The 19,596-nt window shown below is 35.4% G+C and overlaps 3 protein-coding genes across 4 annotated transcripts; 1 reads left to right on the forward strand and 2 right to left on the reverse strand.

The window, feature by feature from the left end:
• Positions 1 to 233: 233 nt before the first annotated feature.
• Positions 234 to 3,761, reverse strand: si:dkey-29h14.10 (uncharacterized). Of its 2 annotated transcripts, none has more exons than XM_056267798.1 (5): positions 3,738 to 3,761; positions 1,322 to 1,585; positions 1,158 to 1,208; positions 704 to 838; positions 234 to 562 (listed from the first exon to the last, which is right to left on the reverse strand). In XM_056267798.1, exons 2-5 carry the CDS (start codon positions 1,542 to 1,544, stop codon positions 366 to 368), a joined length of 606 nt encoding a protein of 201 aa, XP_056123773.1. In that variant the 5' UTR covers positions 1,545 to 1,585; positions 3,738 to 3,761; the 3' UTR covers positions 234 to 365. The 2 variants fall into 2 exon arrangements, with proteins under 2 accessions (XP_056123773.1, XP_056123772.1); XM_056267797.1 differs by lacking the exon at positions 3,738 to 3,761 and adding an exon at positions 2,371 to 2,477.
• Positions 2,852 to 6,923, forward strand: prelid3a (PRELI domain containing 3A). The gene is made up of 6 exons (XM_056267799.1): positions 2,852 to 3,046; positions 3,949 to 4,117; positions 5,730 to 5,819; positions 5,913 to 5,983; positions 6,134 to 6,236; positions 6,666 to 6,923. Exons 1-6 carry the CDS (start codon positions 3,015 to 3,017, stop codon positions 6,735 to 6,737), a joined length of 537 nt encoding a protein of 178 aa, XP_056123774.1. The 5' UTR covers positions 2,852 to 3,014; the 3' UTR covers positions 6,738 to 6,923.
• Positions 6,924 to 10,732: 3,809 nt separating this feature from the next.
• fbxo32 (F-box protein 32) lies at positions 10,733 to 17,092 on the reverse strand. The gene is made up of 9 exons (XM_056267802.1): positions 16,828 to 17,092; positions 16,127 to 16,236; positions 15,992 to 16,041; positions 15,812 to 15,904; positions 13,757 to 13,850; positions 12,921 to 13,105; positions 12,140 to 12,322; positions 11,113 to 11,256; positions 10,733 to 11,012 (listed from the first exon to the last, which is right to left on the reverse strand). Exons 1-9 carry the CDS (start codon positions 16,947 to 16,949, stop codon positions 10,923 to 10,925), a joined length of 1,071 nt encoding a protein of 356 aa, XP_056123777.1. The 5' UTR covers positions 16,950 to 17,092; the 3' UTR covers positions 10,733 to 10,922.
• Between the last annotated feature and the right edge of the window lie 2,504 nt (positions 17,093 to 19,596).

Genomic DNA, 19,596 nt, shown 5'->3' on the forward strand with positions numbered 1-19,596 from the left:
TTCAACAAATAAATACTAATATACCCATTAAAACATGAGAAACAGTCAGTAGCAGTCATATTCAGTAGCAAACAAGGCAGCATCAAATATAATGGCCACTTCAAGGCACACCGGTTTAGAAAAATCCATGATAAAGGATAATATTTCAGTGTGTTTGGCAGCACCAGATGAGCACCTGAGCATTGGTCAATTGAAAGCACATATTATGCTGCTGTGTACAATCATGGGTCAGGCCTGAGTTGACAAACTGCCAGCGACTGCAGCACGAGGGGGCCTGGGCCAGCCATCTTGATCACTGTGCCCCCCTCCCCCCAGATCACAACACAGTAACTGGATCTTCCCTCTTGCCCACTATTTCACATCTTTTAACCGATCACATCAGGCTCAGGCTCTGTATCCTCCTCAACCTCCGAGTTCAAACACTCAGTGACTGTCATACTGTTGTGATCCCCTAAAATAACATACTCTATGTTGGATCTCTCCATGTGAATGCTGTTGCCACTTATTGTTTCCCGCTCTGGGATCAGTTCATCATTGCTCTGAGTGGCAGCCATTTCATCCACTGTTTGTAAAAAAATAAAGAAAAAAATAAATTCCGTTTAACATAAACGTATAAAAACATAAAACTGTAATATATAACATATAGTATAAGTCTATAACGCTAGAAGAATATGACCTATATTTCCTGCTGTAGAGCTCTTACCTTTGATTGCATCATTCCGAGCAAGCAAAGATTGCTGGTCACAGGTAATGCATTGGCTATTGTGGTTCCCAATAATGCAGTTGGTCAGGGAAGAGTTTTGTATGTTTATAATACAAGGTGTAAATTGCATTTTTTCTGTTAAAGAGAAGACAAAAAGCAAAAGACATCAATATGAGCAATCACACGACATTGCATCAAAGGGATGTGGGACAGCAAAACAAAGCGTCTAGTCACTCGCACTTTTGAGAAGTGTGCGTTTTTACATTTCAATACTTTTGATACCAAGTGTGAGGTAATCTTTCAAACAAAAGAGACAACAACAGGAAGTAAGGTGATATAGTAACTACTGAACAGGAATTGCAAAATAATTTCACTACCCTGATGCTTCCTTAAACAAAAGGGCAAAGAAAAAAAACTACATTACCAGTGAGGCAAAATATGCAAAAATATCTACCTGAGAAAGGAATTTCCTCCATCTGTTGATGGTCCTCATGACCAAATTGTGCTGAATGACAACAAATGCATAAAAAAAGAAAAAGAAAGAGAAAAAGAAATAGTGAATAAACAATTCAGACATTGGCATAGATCTATTTCTAGAGATTTGATAGATTGTCCAACCTGGATATCCTGTAACATTCTCATACAAAGCCGGGTCATAAATTCCGAGGCATCTGAGGAACGAGCTGCATGCATGTTGACCTTTTTTAATGACAATCTGCATCATCTTGGAGGCTTTCTGCATGTCCGTGGCCTGCGATGTGATAACCTGCGATTCATATGCCGTGATTGTGCGGGATCGGTACAAGCAGTTGGACATCCTTTGAACTAAAATCCCAGTCATACACTTACTGAGGAAGCCCAAATATTGCCGTAATTGTTGATCTGTTGAAAAAGAGAACGAGAGAAAATTGTTTAAATCACAGGACGCTTAAAAAACAACAGAAATAAATGTAATACGCCCAAAATAAATTGGATGCATACACTCTTAAAAATAAATGTTCCAAAAATTGGTTTTCACAGCGACGCCATAAAAAAAAACATTTTTGGTTCCTCAAAGAACCTTCCAGTGAACAATTTTTTTTTCCTCAGTGTGAAGAACATTTTACAAATCTAAAGAAACTTGTTCCACTATAAATAACCATTTGTGTAATAGAAAGGTTCCATGGATGCCAGTAAAGAACCTTTATTGTAAAAAGTTGGACTTCAGCTAAAGTTGGACAAATAAGTTAAATACTCATTTGCTTTTACCTTAAAATGTTAGATAAAGTGTAACAGTAATTTTCAGAAACTGCTCATGAAAGGAAGTTGCTCTTAATGTTTTTGTAGTATTTAAACTGTATCATAAATTTTTGATAAATACAATAAATTCGCAAACAACTTAAATTAGATATGTGAAGCATTTAAATTAGAAGGGTTGTGTCATTACAAAAAACTAACATGTTGAGAGTAATTTTTTTTATCTGTGCATTCCAATAACTTTTAAACTTTCGCATCGTTCACACTGTTTTTGCGTCATTACTTAATTACAACATATACTGCTGAAAGATAGCTAGTGATTTGAAGCGCTTTGCGCTTCCTTGTAACATTATTTATTTTCATAAAACAAACTTCAAACAATCAAAAACAGGCCTGACAGAACGAGATATGGGTATGAGTTCGGAACTTACCAGAGAATATAACAACCGTGCTGTCCATCTATTAGTAAACAAAAATAATGCCAAATATAACAAAGAAAAGTGGTTCTGAAGTCATGTGAAAACGAAACTGCAGCTGCCATTAATATACGTAGGTGTATATGCGCATGCGCGTTGAGAATGTAATTTCCACACATGAAATCCCCCTTGTATGTCTGTCATTCTGGTTAACCGCAGATCTGAATGTCATGCGATCAACAACAACAGCAACATACAAGACAACAGTTTTAAGTTTAAATTCTTCAATAACAATTTAACGCACTAATAGGCCTACACTGCATGTATTTTTTTAAAATCAAATTTAAAGAAAAGGAGAGCCAATAATAATCTTGTTTAATTTGCGACTAATAGCCGAGCGTTTAAATGACCTACACGTTATTTATCAAACATAAATCACCTTTGCACATTTGTAGCGCAACAGTGATGTACATCAAGCCGTCTAGAAGCGTCACAAAGCCTGATGTCTATTGGTAGTTGCTGTTATAACAGGGAGGTTCCGCTGCCCTTGATTATGAGGGGCATCTCAGAGCAGGGTATAATGGGAGCAGAGCTTGAAAATATGAATATATGATCTACAGTCCACCGTCGTTTGGAGGCACTTTCAAATAGTCGTAGAAATGAAGCTTTGGAGCACGGAGCACATATTCAGGTAGAGAATTTGCGTTTATCTGCACAGATTCCAGCATCCTCTGTCATGATTTGCATCCCGATTCCCTTTAGTGCCGCTGGGATCGGGAAACAGAGCAGCTCTCGTCCTTTGAACATTTCTGTATATGTAGCTTGTAAGCAATTTATTCTTGCACATAACACAAATCTGAGCATTATTTGCTAATATTCATTCATTTGGGCCTAGCCGGTTGCTTATTCAAGTCTATTACAATTATGCGCAGTGTCGTTACTGCACAACACACTGTTACTCATCACGCATGTTACTAGCAAAACTCATATATGTAGTGTATACTCATGTTTTGTAAAAAATAATAATATTTTTTCCTCTCTAAATTTCAAATATTGATATGTTGTATATTTCCCTGTTGAAAAGAAGAAGAAAAAAACAGCTGGTATGGGCACAGGCTGCGTGTTTATTGGATTTAGATTAGAAAAGAAAAAGAAAAAGAAAAACACAGCCAAGGAGAACACCTTAAATGAGTGAAGAAAATCTTAGACCAGCTAAAATCGACAAACTAACTAGTTTTTTCCCCCACCAGGATTCAGCACCCCCAAAACAGAATTGTGCAAAACCAGTATATTTTCTAGTTTCTCTTTTCCTTTTTTAAACCCAGTCATTAGTTTCACTCCAAAATGATTCATTATGAGGAAATAAATTATCTCAAACAAACCTTTATTTTAAGATCCCAGCCTCTCGTTATGGACGTGATGCTCGTTGTTGAAAATAGGATGGACTACACTGGCCAAAATTCTTTCTGCTCATATTTAAGCTAAATTTCCCTTGAATGTGGTTTGCCCATGAGATCAGAGTCAGTACAGTGAAGTTCCTCATAATAAACCACGGTAAGCCATTGTCATGAGTTTTTGTCTGTATTCACACAGCTATCCATGGGAGACTGTGATCAAAGCAGCTATGAGGAAGTACCCCAATCCAATGAACCCTAGTGTTGTTGGAGTGGACGTTCTTGATAGAAACTTGGACACACATGGACGTCTACACAGTCATCGGCTCCTCAGCACAGAGTGGGGTCTTCCAGGGATTGTCAAAGCGGTCAGATGATATGCTTCACAGAGCTATATGGGTTATGTGATCATAAAATACTGGGTTAAAGATTATGAAAATGTGAAAACTGTTGAAGCTCCTTATATTTTAAATCTAATATTTACATATTTTACATCTTAAAATTTGTACTTCTTGTATTTTACATTTAAAACACAAATTAAAGGTAATTTTTGGCCCTCTAGCAGTTAAAAAACAAAACTGCATGCATTTTGCAGAAGAACATTGTTTTGGTTGTGCTTTGGCTTTCTGTGACTATGCAAATGAATATGGTTGTCCTACTGCTCATAGAACATTCACAACTAGGCTTAAGGGATATAACAAGTTTAGATGGAAAAGATCTCAAGCTGACTAGCTGAAGATTACTGTACTGTACTGTTACTGTAGCTGTAGTCATTACTTGACACTGTACTTCCTTGAAAATAAATGACAGCACAGTACAGCACTACAACAACCACCCATAATGAAACAAATCTAGATATATTACTATTACTCTACTACAGTGGCGAGCGGTGACTTTTTTAACCGGTATGCTGGGTGATGCGTTATGTCAAAAATGCACCTGGTGCACGCTGGATGGGTTTATAATAAGCATGTTCGCTCTAGAGTAGACAGAGTGTTAGCTTCTCAGTTGCTTAATCACACGAGACATGGCAACACAGCTAAAGGTTTCCTATATTTGACCATTTATTGAAAGTAGTTGATGCCTTCACAAGCAGTCGTAAAAGCTGTCGAGTTAAGTCACGTGCAATGTGCGAAAGGGGGGTTTGCAAAATGTGCCGTTTTTTTGTAATTCCGCTAGGTGGCACTAATGTCACAGAAATGACATGCGTCACCTTATAATACCCTTTTCACAAGATGTAAAATACATCTCTGATGTCCCCAGAGTGTGTATGTGAAGTTTTAGCTCAAAATACCCCACAGATATTTTTATATAGCATGTTAAAGTTGTCACTTTTTGAGGGTGAGCAAAAACGCCTCGTTTTGTGTCTGTCCCTTTAAATGCAAATGAGCTACTGCTCCGGCACAGGGGGCGGAGCTTCAAGAGCTCTTGTCCTTAGCAGCTTGATTACCTCACACAGACATGCACTGAAAATTTCAAAAACTTTTTGACTCCAAGGCCCTTCATTGTCCACAACAGTATTTGAAGGATCCATGACTTTTCCAGTTGTGTTTATGTTATGTTATGTTTGATATGTTATGTAAGTTATGTTTACTAAATAAAGAATAAGGATAAAGATTTTTTTAAATACATTTTTTACCTGATCAAATATTTTAATGCTTGGCATAACTAGAAAAATGCATATTTATAAAAAAAATGCCCATGGAGATTTTATTAATTTACATTTTTCCTGAAATTACACTTATAAAAGAAGGGCTACCTCATATATTCAGGTTTTTCAAGACCATGAGAACCCTGGTTTTTTAAATAAATATCAAACATGTTGCTAAGTTGGTGAATTAAAATAAGAAATATGTAGATTTTAATAGTTTTGGCTTATTTCAAATAATTTTACGTAATCTTGAGGCTCCCTTGGAAGATAGCTGAGGCTAGCTGATTGAGAACCACTGATTTATAAAGATCTTAATTTCCTCCCCTTAGATTTTAGGGACAAATCGAACCACCACATATGTACAAGAACATTCCATTGTGGACCCAGAAGAAAAAAAAATGGAGCTTTGCTCAACAAATGTGAGTCTTTGTTTACCATTAAACAACTTTCTTTCTTCTTCTTTTTTTTACAGAAAAACAAATCTAATCAGATTATTTAATTTCCTCCTTCAGATAACCCTAACCAATTTAATATCTGTTGATGAAAGACTTGTCTACACACCTCATCCAGAAAATCCAGAGGTGTAAGTTAATTCTTACTTAATTTTTGTTTTTGACATGTAATTGTAATATCTGCATATCTATGCACATCAATGTAAACGATACTAATAGAAAGTAATCCAATAATCCGTTTAACCAAAAGATGTTCTAAAAAAATTGCTTTATTTTTGCAGCACTGTATTAACACAAGAGGCGATCATCACGGTGAAGGGGGTCAGTTTGAGCAGCTACCTTGAGGGACTGATGGCTCTATCCATGTCAGCGAATGCAAGAAAGGTAAATCGTTGTTATGTATAATGTAATGAAAAATATTTATAAAATATCCTTGGAATATCCCTCGTAACATGTTGCCTTATCATGTGTTACGAATCCTTGATCAAAGTTAGCTAGTCTCTGTATAATGGGAACTTAGTAGTTCCTATTTTCCTGGTGACACAATCGAAGAAGGTCCAAAAATAAGCAACTTAAAAGCACAGATAATGTGGTTTTGTCCCTACAAACCCTGTTGTTTTTTGTGGATGTTTTTTTTTTCTATAAAAAAAAAGAAGTAAAGTAGTTTCATTTATTGTTTCATTAATAGTTTCATGTCTTTTGAAAACAACCAAAAACTGCTGGAGATTATTTTATATAGCATACTTATAAGCATTATATAAGCCTCTAAATAAAGTATGACTATTAAACTGATAAGCTATATTTTTGCCATAGGGATGGGATGCCATTGAATGGATCATTCAAAACTCTGAAAGGGAAAATGTTCCTTTGTGTGACCTGTGTTGAACAGGCATTATTTCATGAAGCACCTGTTTTTGGATGGTACAAACCTGACATGATAAGTAGCGGTTGGCTTTATCATATGCATTGGTACTAAAGGCTATTTAATAACTTGTTTATAAGCAGATGGGGCATACATGTTTGTAATATAAATATACATACATACATACATACATACATGTTATTATTTACATTATTTATTTATAATTTTCATGCTGAGGCATAGATAAAGCCATAAATGTAGTAAAAAAATCTACATTATTTATTTATTTAATGTCTGTTTCATGATAAGGCATACATTTTATAAAATACATATTATTATTTATTTATTTTTTGATGTCTGTTTCATGATGAGACGTAGATGAGGCATAATTGTTTATAATATACATATACTTTATTTATTTATTTTATGTCAGTTTCATTTGTGTTTTTAGAGCACATGAATGAACTTTCAGCAGCTCTAAAAGCACATCTGGCCAGCCTGACTTTGCCCCAGCTCTCTTTGTGTTGATGATTGTACACAAAGGTAGTCAAATGTGCTCATTTAGGCACATAAAATTGCACTATTACAGACAAAACTGTATGGAGTTTTGAATGTCGCTACAAAATATGAATGCACTGCACTGACTACCTCTTGTTTTAGAGTTTTTTTAATGCCATAACATAATGTCTCTGTATGAAGTGGATATTGGATGTAATTAAGAACCTTAAAGTTCAGAATATCTGTAAAGTGAATATAATTTTTGGTGTGTTCTCAATTTTTATTTATTTTTTGCTTCAGAAAGTTTGCATGGGTAGTCTTAGAGTGTAATTAACCTATAAAGTCTAGCTAAAACTTTTAGGATAGGTACTATAACTTATTAAAAGTCATTTTGTAATGTTTACTCCAAAAAAGTCCTATATTTAAGAGACATTTATGCTGCTTCATTGACACAATGTGAACGTATTGTCAGCCCATTTGGGAGGATTTAAGTTTATTTATTAGAATGATATGAACAAATGCTCATGTACGGTTTATGTTAAAAAATATCTTATTTTTTATTATTTTATCCTTATATCACTGCTGTGGTTCAATACGAAGAGCATGTTTGATTTAGTTTGTGAAGAAAATGTTACAATATATATGTTTATTAAATTATTAACTGTATATTTTCTTTAACAGTTCAATGTTACAAATTCAACATAATTTAAATAGTTTGATATTTAAAAACAATGCTTGTCAAAGTATACCAACAAACAGTTGGTCTTATGGAGCCACCTATTGGTGAGACATTTGAAAAAGAAAAACTTTTTTTTATGTTGCTTAAGTTGCAGCAGACATCGTGTGTGATTTATTTTTTCTTTCTTGTTTTTGTCCTGCCATTTTAAGGACTGCCTTGTTATTGTATAATTTAGACTTCTTTAATTATTTATTTGCGATGAATTCTAATGAAATTATCATCAATGTCACTGTTAATTAAACAATTATTTTCACTAGTCACTAGAAAAATTAAATAACCTACTTGACATTGCGTAAAGCTCTTCCACTGGAAAAAAACATGTCAGCATTTCTTCGCTAATGATGAAACACTACCCAAGCAGAAGTTAACAAACTTAAACTTGGTTTGTAATCGAGTCTAGCATAATTAAAGGGTTTGTTCACCTAAAAATTAAAATTCTGTCATTAAATACTCGTCCTCATGTCGTTCCAAACCCGTAAGACTTTCATTCATATTGTGAAAACAAATGAATATCTTTTTAATGAAAATGAGAGCTTTCTGCCACTCCATTGACAGTCTTATGGGTTAGGAACGACATGAGGGTGAGTAATTAATGAGAGAATTTTCAATTTTGGGTGAACTATCCTTTTAAGGCACACAGACTTAATGCTGGCTTTATCATGGTGCATGTTACATTTTCTCATTTATGACATTTTAAAGCATCTGTTTTTCTTTGAGGGCAAATAAGTCATGCATAATATTTACTAATAAGTATTGTAAATGCCATTTGTTCTATTAATCCTATCCCAAACCATGTTTTTTGTTTCCTTCTGTGTGAAGGATGTGGAATTTATTGCTTTACAAGAAATAAAATGAAATATTTGTCTTTTAATGCTATATTTTTTTTTGTGATGTGTATTTATTTGAATGTTTATGCCATGGAGAGATACATGGATAGTATTAGTTAATTATGTGGTTTACTGTTGGGAATGTCTTGTTACAGCAAACTATGCTGCATAAAATTGGTTAATGATATTTATATGACCCATAGAAGAGCACAATATATTTTAATGACAATTAAATTGTCAAAATATTAATGTACTGTATAATTCAACAATAAAGTTAATAAAAAAATATTGAGACATTTTTAGTGAAGAATTATTTGGTGCTTCGTGTGATCATATCTATAGTTTAACAAAACCAGTCACCACCAAACATATTCAACAACAACAACAAACACATGTGTGTATACACTGCCATTCAAAAGTTCTGGATTGGTAATATTTTAATGTTTTTAAAATAAGTCTCTTCTGCTTACCAAGGCTGCATTTATTTGATTAAAAATACAAAAAAACAGTAATATTGTGAAATATTATTACAATTTAAAACAGCTGTTTTCTATGTGAATATATAGTAAAGTGTAATTTACTCCTGTGTACTTCAGTGTCACATGCTTCTTCAGAAATCATTCTAATATGATGATTTGATGCTCAAGAAAAATTTATCATTATTATCAATGTTGAAAAATTTGAAAAATTGTTATTTACATTTTTATTTCAGGATTCTTTGATGAACAGAAAGTTCAAAAGAACAGCATTCATCTGAAATTTAAAGCTTTTGTAACATTTAACACTATACCGTTCAAAAGTTTGGGGTCAGTACGATATATTTATTTATTTTAGGGGAAAGAAATAAACGAAATCAATACTTTTATTCATCAAGGATGAATTAAATTGATCAAAAGTTACTGTAAATACATTTATAATGTTACAAATTTCAAATAAATGCTGTTCTTTTTAACTTTGTTCAGCAAAGAATCCTGAAAAAAAAAAATTGTACACAACTGTTTTCAACATTATTATTAATAATAATGAGTTTGAGCATCAAATATCCACATATCCTAGTCTCCTAATCCGCATATTAGAATTATTTCTGAAGGATCATGTGACACTGAAGACTGGGGTAATGATGGTGAAAATTTAGCTTTGTAAAATATATTAAAAGAGAAAATTACTACAATATTACTGTTTTTTTTTTTATCAAATAAATGCACCCTTGGTGAGCATGAGCATGTTCTTTTAAAAACATAAAAAATCTTACCGATCCAAAACTTTTGAACGGCAGTGTATATATACACATATATACATACACCTTTACATCAGATGTCTGGTATTCCAACAACCAAAATAAATAGAGAAATTACCAGTTGAAAAAAAAAAACATGCAAGAGTTGATGAATTATGGTACATCTGAACAAATATTTTATTTATAGAGATTCCCATATAAATCTGAATAAATATCATTCAGAAGTTGTATTCAGAAAAAAACATCTGCAAATGAATGACAAACATTTTAAATTTGCTTTTCACCAGTCAGAATAAGGCACCTTGGATGAGTTTACGCTTTAGAACAGCTTACAACATACTCAGGTATTTATTGTTTACAAAAATAAGCATGTTTAAATCGCAAACCACTGAAAATATCAAATGTATAAAAGTGAAAAAAAGTACTTAGAAAACGTATTGCACACCAGTGTCTAGGCCATTTTGGTAAACATTCCCATTTCATGCACTTGCTAAAGCACCAATATGCTATCTGAAATTCAAACAAATGTTTGTGTTGCCAAAAATAAAATCTATATTACATTCACAGAAGAAACCAAGGCATCCTGACAGCACAAGGGCAACTTTTTATGCATGTAGGATTATTTTAAATATCCTTTTTCTAATCCTCAATGTAACTTTTCTTAGAGTAAACAGGACCCATGCTAAATAAATATAAATAAATCCTTTATAAATAAATGGAGCGTATTTTCCCCCCAACACAGCTTTTTAGTTTCTCATCTTGCATATTTCTTGAGTACATTCAGTTACCAAACTTATAAACATTATGACACTTGCTTCTAATGCAACCCCATCTTTTCCCTGCCTCAAGTCATCCAGGAATCCTTTGCAATATTGACACTATGTACATGGCAGCAATGCAGCGCCCCCTAGAATTTGAAAAGGTTGATAAAACCCTGTGGAGACACAGGCTTGCAGCAGCTCTCTGGGTTATTGGCAGTGCAAGGATGGTCTGTATCCTAAGTGAAAAGGAAAAAACAATCTGTTAATGCCATAAATGGAAAAAAGAGGTTGATATTTTCAAATAAAATGTTAAAAGCTAGAAATGAGTCTAGTCACCTTCCAGAACAGGATGTGGCAATGTGTACAGAACTGTAACGTGTCACTGTACTGTTCCTTGTGAGGGTAGCACCGACACAACTTAAAATACATCTTTTTCCATTCCAAAAGTCCTTTATCTGACACCATTAGGCGCTTGCGGATCTGTGAAGAACATACCAAATTACTTAAACCAAATATAGTGTTTGTACTGTATGCCAGGTAATGAAATTCATGAGCAGATTTAAGATATAAACAGTCACATAAATATGCAAGACTCATCTGGTCCTTTAAGGGTCAGTTCGCTCAAATGAAAAATATCGTTTTAATACTTACTCACCCTCATGTCGTTCCAAGCCCGTAAGACTTTTGTTCATCTTCGAAACACAGATGAAGATATTTTCAATGAAATCTGAGAGATTTACATACCTCCATTGACAGCCCATGCAACTACCACTTTGTCGCTTCAAAAAGTTCATAAAGAGATTGTTAAACTAATGAATATGAATAGAGCGGTTTAGTACAAAAATTTTGAAGAGACTCGATCACTTTATATGGCTTTTAGGCAATTTTGTCTTTTATTTACATATAAACCTTGATCAGCGAACATAAACAGAAACTCAACAGTTCTTGCTTGAATCTTATTGGTTGTTGCGGAAGCTCAAACGCTTGTAAAACACAAGAATGAACCTCATTGGTTCTTGCACATTAAGCAAACATGCTTGAGCTTCCGTTGACCGCATCTAATGTGTGCGTTTATGAATATGTGGAAAAAAAGCCTAAATTCAATCTGTTCATCAGAAAGCGACAGTCTCCCTTCAGAAAATTTGGACTAAACTACTCAATTCATATGGATTAGTTTTACAATCTCTTTATGAACGTTTTGAAGTATCAAATTGGTAGTTGCATAGACTGTCAACGGAGGGACAGAAATCTCTCAGATTTCATTAGAATATCTTCATTTGTGTGTCGAAGATGAACGAAAGTCTGGAAAGACTTGAGGGTGAGTAAATTAAACTATTCCTTTAAGCATGTGACAAACATGTACCTGTCTGTCTGCAAAGTGATACTGGCAAAGTTTCTTCCACAACAGCCGATCTTCTGCTAGCACACTTAGGTCAGGGCATACTTGACCCAGGCTAACCAGATCTCGTCCGTCTGAAAGATGGTGCATGATGTTAAGCTGCAAGCTAGCCGGCAGATCAAGGTATGTCATCCCTGTGTTTGTAGGCTGGACAAATAAGAAGAAAGTCTCTGTTTACCTTCATGATCGGAACAATCTCAATGGATATGTTTGCTAAGTTACACAATATAACTCATGTTCTGTATGCTGTTACTTTTGTAGCTTAAAGTGATATTTGTTATTGTTAACTGAAATGAAGTTCTCCATGGAACACAAAATGAGATATTTATAGTAGTTGTCCAAGCTGCTCTATTCCATACAAGTGACAGTGAATGGTAACCAAAGATGTCAAGCAAGATTTTTATTGGAATTTCAGGCTGTTCCACTAACAAAGTTAAAGTTTGGCTTCAGAACACTCAAGTTTTAGTCCATTGGTAATATGGACTATATTTGTGGTGCTTTTATGTTTCCATTTTTCCTTTTTCAAGCTCGACAGCCCCTGGTTCCCATCCACTTTAATTATACAGAAAAGAGCGGCCAACACATTCTGCTTCATTTCTCCATTAGTGTTCCACCGAAGAATGATATTCATACAGGTTTGGAACCACATGAGGGTGAACAAATGACATTTTTGGTTGAACTATCCCTTTAAATGCAATAAAATACGTTTTTCCTTTGCTATATTATCTGGAGCTTTTACACTCACCCGGTTGATCTGAATGTTATCAAGCTGCTGTTGCCACTGTAGTATGTTCTCCATGCGGTGCACCCAGATGTTGATGTTGCCCACTAGGACAGACTTGCCCATGTCCTGAACCAGACTGCACAACGACGCATATAGTGTCTGCAGGAGTTCTTTAATCGGACGAACATTTTGCTGATCATCAAGAACTGAGAAAGAGTGCAAATGTTTAGTTAGGAACTAAAAGTTCAAGGGCGCACAACAACATGGGCCCAACACTGTTGACAGGATCTGGTGTGCGTTACAGGATACTTTAAGTTCATGCCAGATGCTTTCATAACATACAACAGATAAGATTAAGACATTGCATATGCATTTATATCATAAACTGAGGAGTGAGGAGTAAGGAAAGTGACCGGTAAATTAATAAAGTGGTTTGGGTATGACGTAGACTACAAGTGAGCAATTTAGTTTCCCATAACAACCTGCACCTTTGTTTAGCTGAGATGACTTTTGGTTTACAATACAGCTGAGATCCCTGTTTGCTCTCTGAGGCTTGTCGCTTTTTCCAGTGCAGGCAATTATAAAAATTCCATTCAGCTATGAGCTACTGGCCAAGCCCACCAAACTAATTTTGTTGTAAAAGATTGCAGACAACAGAATAAACAGCTATTCTGTTAGGACAGATTTTGCCTCATCTTGATTTCTTATTAACCACAAGAGAATTTCAGTGCCAGCATCGGAGTAAATAATCAGAGACTTTGCAAACATGTAATGTAAACAGACATTGTTGATGTTTCACATTGGCTAATAGTTTTGCAAATGAGATGAAGACGTGCGATATTAACAAGAAAGCTTACCTTTCTGCACAACCCTTTCCAGAATGTTCATGTAGTTTTTCTGTGCCACTCCACTCAGCGAAGGCAGTTGGGACTTGGCGATCAGCTCCAGCAGCTGAAATGTTGGACATAAATTTGAGAGGTCAGACTAAGAGGCTGTGTGTTCCAGCATTACTTGCAGACTGTTTTATTCCACTCTCTTCAGCCTTGGCAAAAACAAAGGGTTCAGAAATGGGACGTTCTCTCCCCACACACGCACTCTGGCTTATGTCTGTTTCAGCAGTGTTGTTGTTTTGAAGTTCAGACAAAAGCAGGTAACCATTCCTTCAAATGGACTCTAAAACAGTGATAATTTTACAGTAACTGTTTGTGCACCTTATATGTATGCTATCAGTTGGACAAGAGTTTCCAACACCAAGTTCATTTTCAAAAGTTAGGACAGCCAAAAGCAGATAGTGAGTGCAGAGTTCTGTTCTCTAAAGGCTGTTGGGTGGCATGACTGGCATGTAATACCAGCACAATCCACATCATGGAGCAACACTGACCCACACTCGACCCAGCAACATGTGAACATTGTCATTCTCCTCCTTCCCCTACAGCGAGCCCCTGATGAAAGATGCTCCAAGTGCCTTTATGTGGACTGGAGCATGAAAGTTTGGGGATTTTTCTATTTTAATAGATTTTAAAATGTCAGCATCATTACTCCAGTCTTCAGTGTCACGTTATCCTGCAGAAATCATTCTAATATGCTGGTTTACTACTCAAGAAACATTTCTTATTATTATCAATGTTGAAAACCGTTGTGCTGCTAAATATTTTTGTGGAAACCAGTATACATTTTTCAGGATTCTTTGATGAATAAGTTCAAAAGGAAGGCATTTATTTGAAATAGAAATCTTTTGTAACTTTATAAATGTCTTGATCAATTTAATGCCTATTTCCTGAATAAAAGTTATTTTATTTTATTTTAAAAAGCACTTTACTAACCCCAATGTTTTAAATGGTAGTATTAAAAAAAAAAACTTCTGGAAAAAATACTGGAGCAAGACATGCAAAAGCTGTTTGTGTATTACACAGTAATCATCATTAAATGTGAATTAATTCCAATAAATGACAGTGATATGAGACATACTACCGGTATATATATATATATAACAAGATTATAGTGGTCTTTGTTTGTCATAAGTAGCCTTATAGATTTGTTTTTCCATCCCTACTAAACCTGATCTCTGTAACTGAGCTCTAACGCAACACCAGCACAAGGTCAGACAACCAAAAGAGAAACTGCAAGATAAACCTGACACTGACTATGGTGTCTCAACAGTGCCTGGAAATGTCTAGAAAAATAGATGATGCACATATGATGCACTGAAGTGACCTTAGCTAAAAAGTTAGAGTAAACAACTTGATCCTGATCCTGTGTTTACCTGTCTTCTGAAGTGATCACAAGGATTCATGACCCAATTTGCCAGCACCTAAAGCTCATCATAGCTGACTCTATACCACAGTGGAGTCAAGTGATCGGATCAGAATTCAGGGTCACAATGCCGACAGATAGAGAGAAGGGCCTTTGGGGGGGGGGGGGGGGGGGGGGTTAATGGCCACCTAAGTCACTTGACTTTCCGTTCCAGTTTCATAAGCTTTCTCAACCTCAGCTGTCTGATTGACAGTGACCTCAACGTCACACCGACCTGTGTTTATCTGCTCTTAGCCGATGACCTTTGCTTTCATCACTGTAACAAGTAAATCAAGAGGAATGTCCAACCATTAGTGACCTTAAACCAAAGGAGTAATAGCTAATTTGAACTTGAATTTAAGGCTGCTTAAGTCACTCTTGTTTTTTCATTACAGGAAACAGTTGCAGCAAACACACACAGATATGTATACAGAAGCACAAACATGGTCCCTGTGCATTTGCCATGAAACTGCCCCAGAGGCCCGCTTGTCTGGTGTGCGATGATAAGAATGAAGACAGTAGCAGATACCCAGAGCCCAAGACTTGTTAACCCTTTCTTCTTCAGAGACTGAGCCTGGCTATTGTCACGGTTTTCCACAAATAGACGAGCGGAAACTCACCCTTACGACATAATTGAATCGCCTGGTGTCTTTGATGGCACTGCAGAAATCCAAGCGATTAAATGCTTCTCCCAGAGTACAATATCCATGACGCTGCGGGAGATGAAAGAGGAGTTAGTTGACTACTTATTCACAGAAGCCTCTTATATCGTACTGCAGGAGATGATTACCAGGCCTTACCTCTTTGGTGCTTCCTTTGTGGACATAAATCCATTTGTCTTTGTGAAAATCTGCAATGAAGAAATACATCAAGATTTTTGCAGTAACAGACTCGTTGCATTTAGATTTTCAGAAAGCTATGGCGATGAGGCTTACAAGGAATCTTTGTATTGTTGTTTAGCAAGTCCTTCTTTCGCTTCTTTGCAGCCACGTCATAATTAATGCTCAGGATCAAATTCTCCTTGTCATGTTCTTCCTTGCAGTAGCTGAAAGCAAAGTGAAGTTGTCAACACACATGCTTTGTCAAGGATATTTTTTCATAGTTTAGCACCATGATGGGGATTATACAACATATGGCCACTATCAATATGCAAATATTTAGGCCCTAACCCATTTTTTGTCTGTCTCTGTACCTACAGCTACACTTTTAGAAACAGTAAATAGTTCGAGCATACGACCTGTTGTATTATTAGAAAGGTGATTAACAGATGATGAGCAAACACAGGCATTTTATGTTTACAACAGCTATTTACTGCAGTGCTGTAATTTGTGCCGCATCTCCGTCAAATTATTTATACGTATTTTTTTATTCGCATTTTTAAAATGTATTTACACACGTTTTATATTTTCTAATAAATTAAGTATAAACAATATTAATAAAAATGTCATAAAATAGGCTAGATAAATATAATAATAATAAAAAATCTTAATTCTTGATAAATGCCCGTTTATCATTTTGACGCAGATTGCGTCTGCAGTAAACTACGCCATTTGTTTTATGATGCTCTTAGTGGTGGACAACGGAAAATATCAGTTGAAAGACTTCAAATGTAAATGTTGAATCATTAAACACTGACCTCTTCCGTTCTGAAACATTGTTATTCGTCTCGTTCTCATCTTTCGTCGTTTTTTTCCAGCCGTCCTCTGTTTTTACCCAGCTTTGACCAGGAGACCGCCAGTCTTGTCCAAGAAACGGCATTGTCAAGATACGAAAACCAGTGATAACGAAAGAAAACTTGTTAGTGTTAAACTTGAGAAGTTGTTAAAGTGATTTTCTCGCGTATGTGCTGCTATATTAAATAATGTTGTGAACGCGCTTCTGATGATAAAAGTGCGCAGCTGTATTTATATTGTCAGGAGGAGAATCCGGAAATGTTCCTGATCCCGCCCCCTTTGGACCACGTTCTCCAACACGTGGCTTTGTTTATCATCTTCCTTAATATTGCAAAACCTCACCAGAAACATAATCACAGATAGAGTTCAGTACGCTGCTGGATCATCTTTCCTCATGTGCTTATTAAATGTCAGACATACACAGTCAATGCAATTTAGTTGGTGATGAGCCTGAGATTTCTTATTTCCTTGAGTTCATCTTGTGAAACAGACAAGAAAATGACTGAACAAAAACTTCCAGACTTGAGCTAAACATAGAAAGCTGACTTCTTTCTTGATTTCCCCTGAGGAGTAAGATCACAACATTAACTGTAATAGCTACCCTTACTTATATGCTTCACAAATGAAAGGAAAATGAGATTTTGAATCACGAGGAGAAAATAATTAGTTAATGTGTGTGAATGACATTTCCTCCCAATCAGGATACAGACAATAGTGACTGTAAAGAAGTGGGTCAAACAAAGGCTAGTTATCCATTATGAAAAAGCATGTATGTTTTTACCTTATTACTGAACCTGCTAGTAACATGATCAGCTTCCAACTGAACTCCTATTAAGATAACACCATTTCGTAAAATGAAACTGGTAGAGAACCGCACTTCACACCATGATAAGGAAATATAATCTTTTGAAGTTGATTTCATCAATAGCTATTCACTTTTGTTTGGTAATGAGTTGCATACTGAGCAAGAAATGTTACCCAGCTGCCCTACATTATGATGTAATGAGAGCTGATGGAAATGAGAAACTAGCAGCTTCCTTTTATCATTTAATCTCTTTAAGTCACACACAGGAGTTTCTCTGTGTTGATTGTTTGCTTTCAGACAGTTTAATTCTTATCAGCTGAAAATGGTTGTGTGGAGACCAAAAGATTTTTAGAAGGTGTATATTTACAGTGTTTTACACTTACTTGATGCAAACACTAACACTTTATTGTAATTGCATTCAGACCCACGGGTTTCATTTTATACCGAGATGTAATTTACATGAGACATGAATGACACCTAAATAAATAAATCTGTCAACGCTCAATGCGTCTTTTTAAAAGGTTTAGACTACAGTAACATCATTTATGCCGGATAGCTGCCTAAACGTTGTGCTTGTTAATGTTTCCTATACTCTAGCATAGAGATCAGATTAAACCATGGGTTGAATTCAGGTTGATTAGGACACTTTTCCCCAGTCATCTCAATGGCAAAAAGTGTCCCAATTAACCTGAATTTAACCCTATAACATCACTTATCATTTTTCAGGAATTTTCCTTTAATTAATTAAATTGATAAACGAATTATTTATATATATATATACACACACACACAGAGTGTACACACACACACATATATATATGGATTGATAAGGAATTATTTTGCACAGTAAGGAGTATTTCTGTTGTTGACCTCAATGGTGTTATTTCATGGTGACCTCAATGTTTTACCAGACACAGTGTTTAGAGGCAGAACTGCTTGTGTGAATTTTCATAAAGGGAGAGCAAACATTTTTTTTCTTGTAATCAAAACATTGCATTCCATGCAATAGTTAAATGGTCATTTGAGATTCAACACAGACTCAGGCCTGTGATAAAGGTTACAGGAAACATTTCTCAAACAATTTGTCTCCTCACCAATGCAGTGCTAATCTAACCTGACTTGGCTGGGTGCAGTAAGCATGCCTACTGTGTTTAAAGTAGAGTAGAAGACTCCAGAACAGATCTCTCTATTGCCCCTTGCCAGTCGGGTAAGTTGAAAAGGATGCAAAAGGTGCACAGATCCCTGTAGTGGCATATACAATAAATCATAAATGTGTTTTTTGTTTATTTATCAATTTGATCAATTCATAATTTGATCAAGAAGAATGATTAGTGATGATATATAGTCATGGTTTAATCTGACCTCCACACTGGAATTTAGGAAACATCAACAAGCACAACATTTAAGTCAAGTCACCTTTATTTATAGCGTTTTATACAATACAGATTGTTTCAAAGCAGCTGCAGTGATAACAGGAAAATGATTCAATGATACAAACAGTTAATTTCGCCTGTACAGCATGCATCTCTAAAAGAAAATAGTGTCATTTAGGCAGATATCCAGCAAAAATGATGTTACTGTGTAGTCTAAACTTTTTAAAAATATGTTTGAAATGGTTTAGTAGCATTGTGGAGCGAGACCCATTCCATTAGGTTTTCATTCCAAAGGTTTAACAGCACATTGGGAAGGCATTTGATTCCATTGCGAGGCAAATACATTCAACAACGTGACATTTGTTCCTCTCCAAAAATATCTTTTCCCAAGCTATGCTCAGTGTTCGACTCTCAGCTCAGGGACAAGTGCTATGAGGGGATTTCCTAGACATCTACACGGCTAAATGACAATCATATGTCCATTTTATGATTTAAAGTTAAGAAAAGCTCAACATTTGTCTGTTGAACAAGAGCAAGAGAAGTAAATAAAAAGG

This window comes from Rhinichthys klamathensis, unplaced genomic scaffold (assembly GCF_029890125.1).
Source record: "Rhinichthys klamathensis goyatoka isolate OS25496 unplaced genomic scaffold, OSU_Roscu_1.1 h1tg000262l_1, whole genome shotgun sequence".
NCBI lineage: Eukaryota > Metazoa > Chordata > Actinopteri > Cypriniformes > Leuciscidae > Rhinichthys > Rhinichthys klamathensis.

Coding starts and splice junctions, on each gene's coding strand:
- prelid3a (XM_056267799.1), top strand. CDS start 3,015: ATGAAGCTTTGGAGCACGGAGCACATATTCAG. Junction 3,047..3,948: donor AGCACGGAGCACATATTCAG/GTAGAGAATTTG, acceptor GTATTCACACAG/CTATCCATGGGAGACTGTGA. Junction 6,237..6,665: donor TGTCAGCGAATGCAAGAAAG/GTAAATCGTTGT, acceptor TTTTTGCCATAG/GGATGGGATGCCATTGAATG.
- fbxo32 (XM_056267802.1), bottom strand. CDS start 16,949: ATGCCGTTTCTTGGACAAGACTGGCGGTCTCCTGGTCAAAGCTGGGTA. Junction 16,042..16,126: donor CAACAATACAAAGATTCCTT/GTAAGCCTCATC, acceptor TCTTCATTGCAG/ATTTTCACAAAGACAAATGG. Junction 13,851..15,811: donor GATTCAATTATGTCGTAAGG/GTGAGTTTCCGC, acceptor CCAACATTTCAG/CTGCTGGAGCTGATCGCCAA.
- si:dkey-29h14.10 (XM_056267797.1), bottom strand. CDS start 2,398: ATGGACAGCACGGTTGTTATATTCTCTG. Junction 1,586..2,370: donor CACGGTTGTTATATTCTCTG/GTAAGTTCCGAA, acceptor CTTTTTCAACAG/ATCAACAATTACGGCAATAT. Junction 563..703: donor TCGGAATGATGCAATCAAAG/GTAAGAGCTCTA, acceptor TTTTACAAACAG/TGGATGAAATGGCTGCCACT.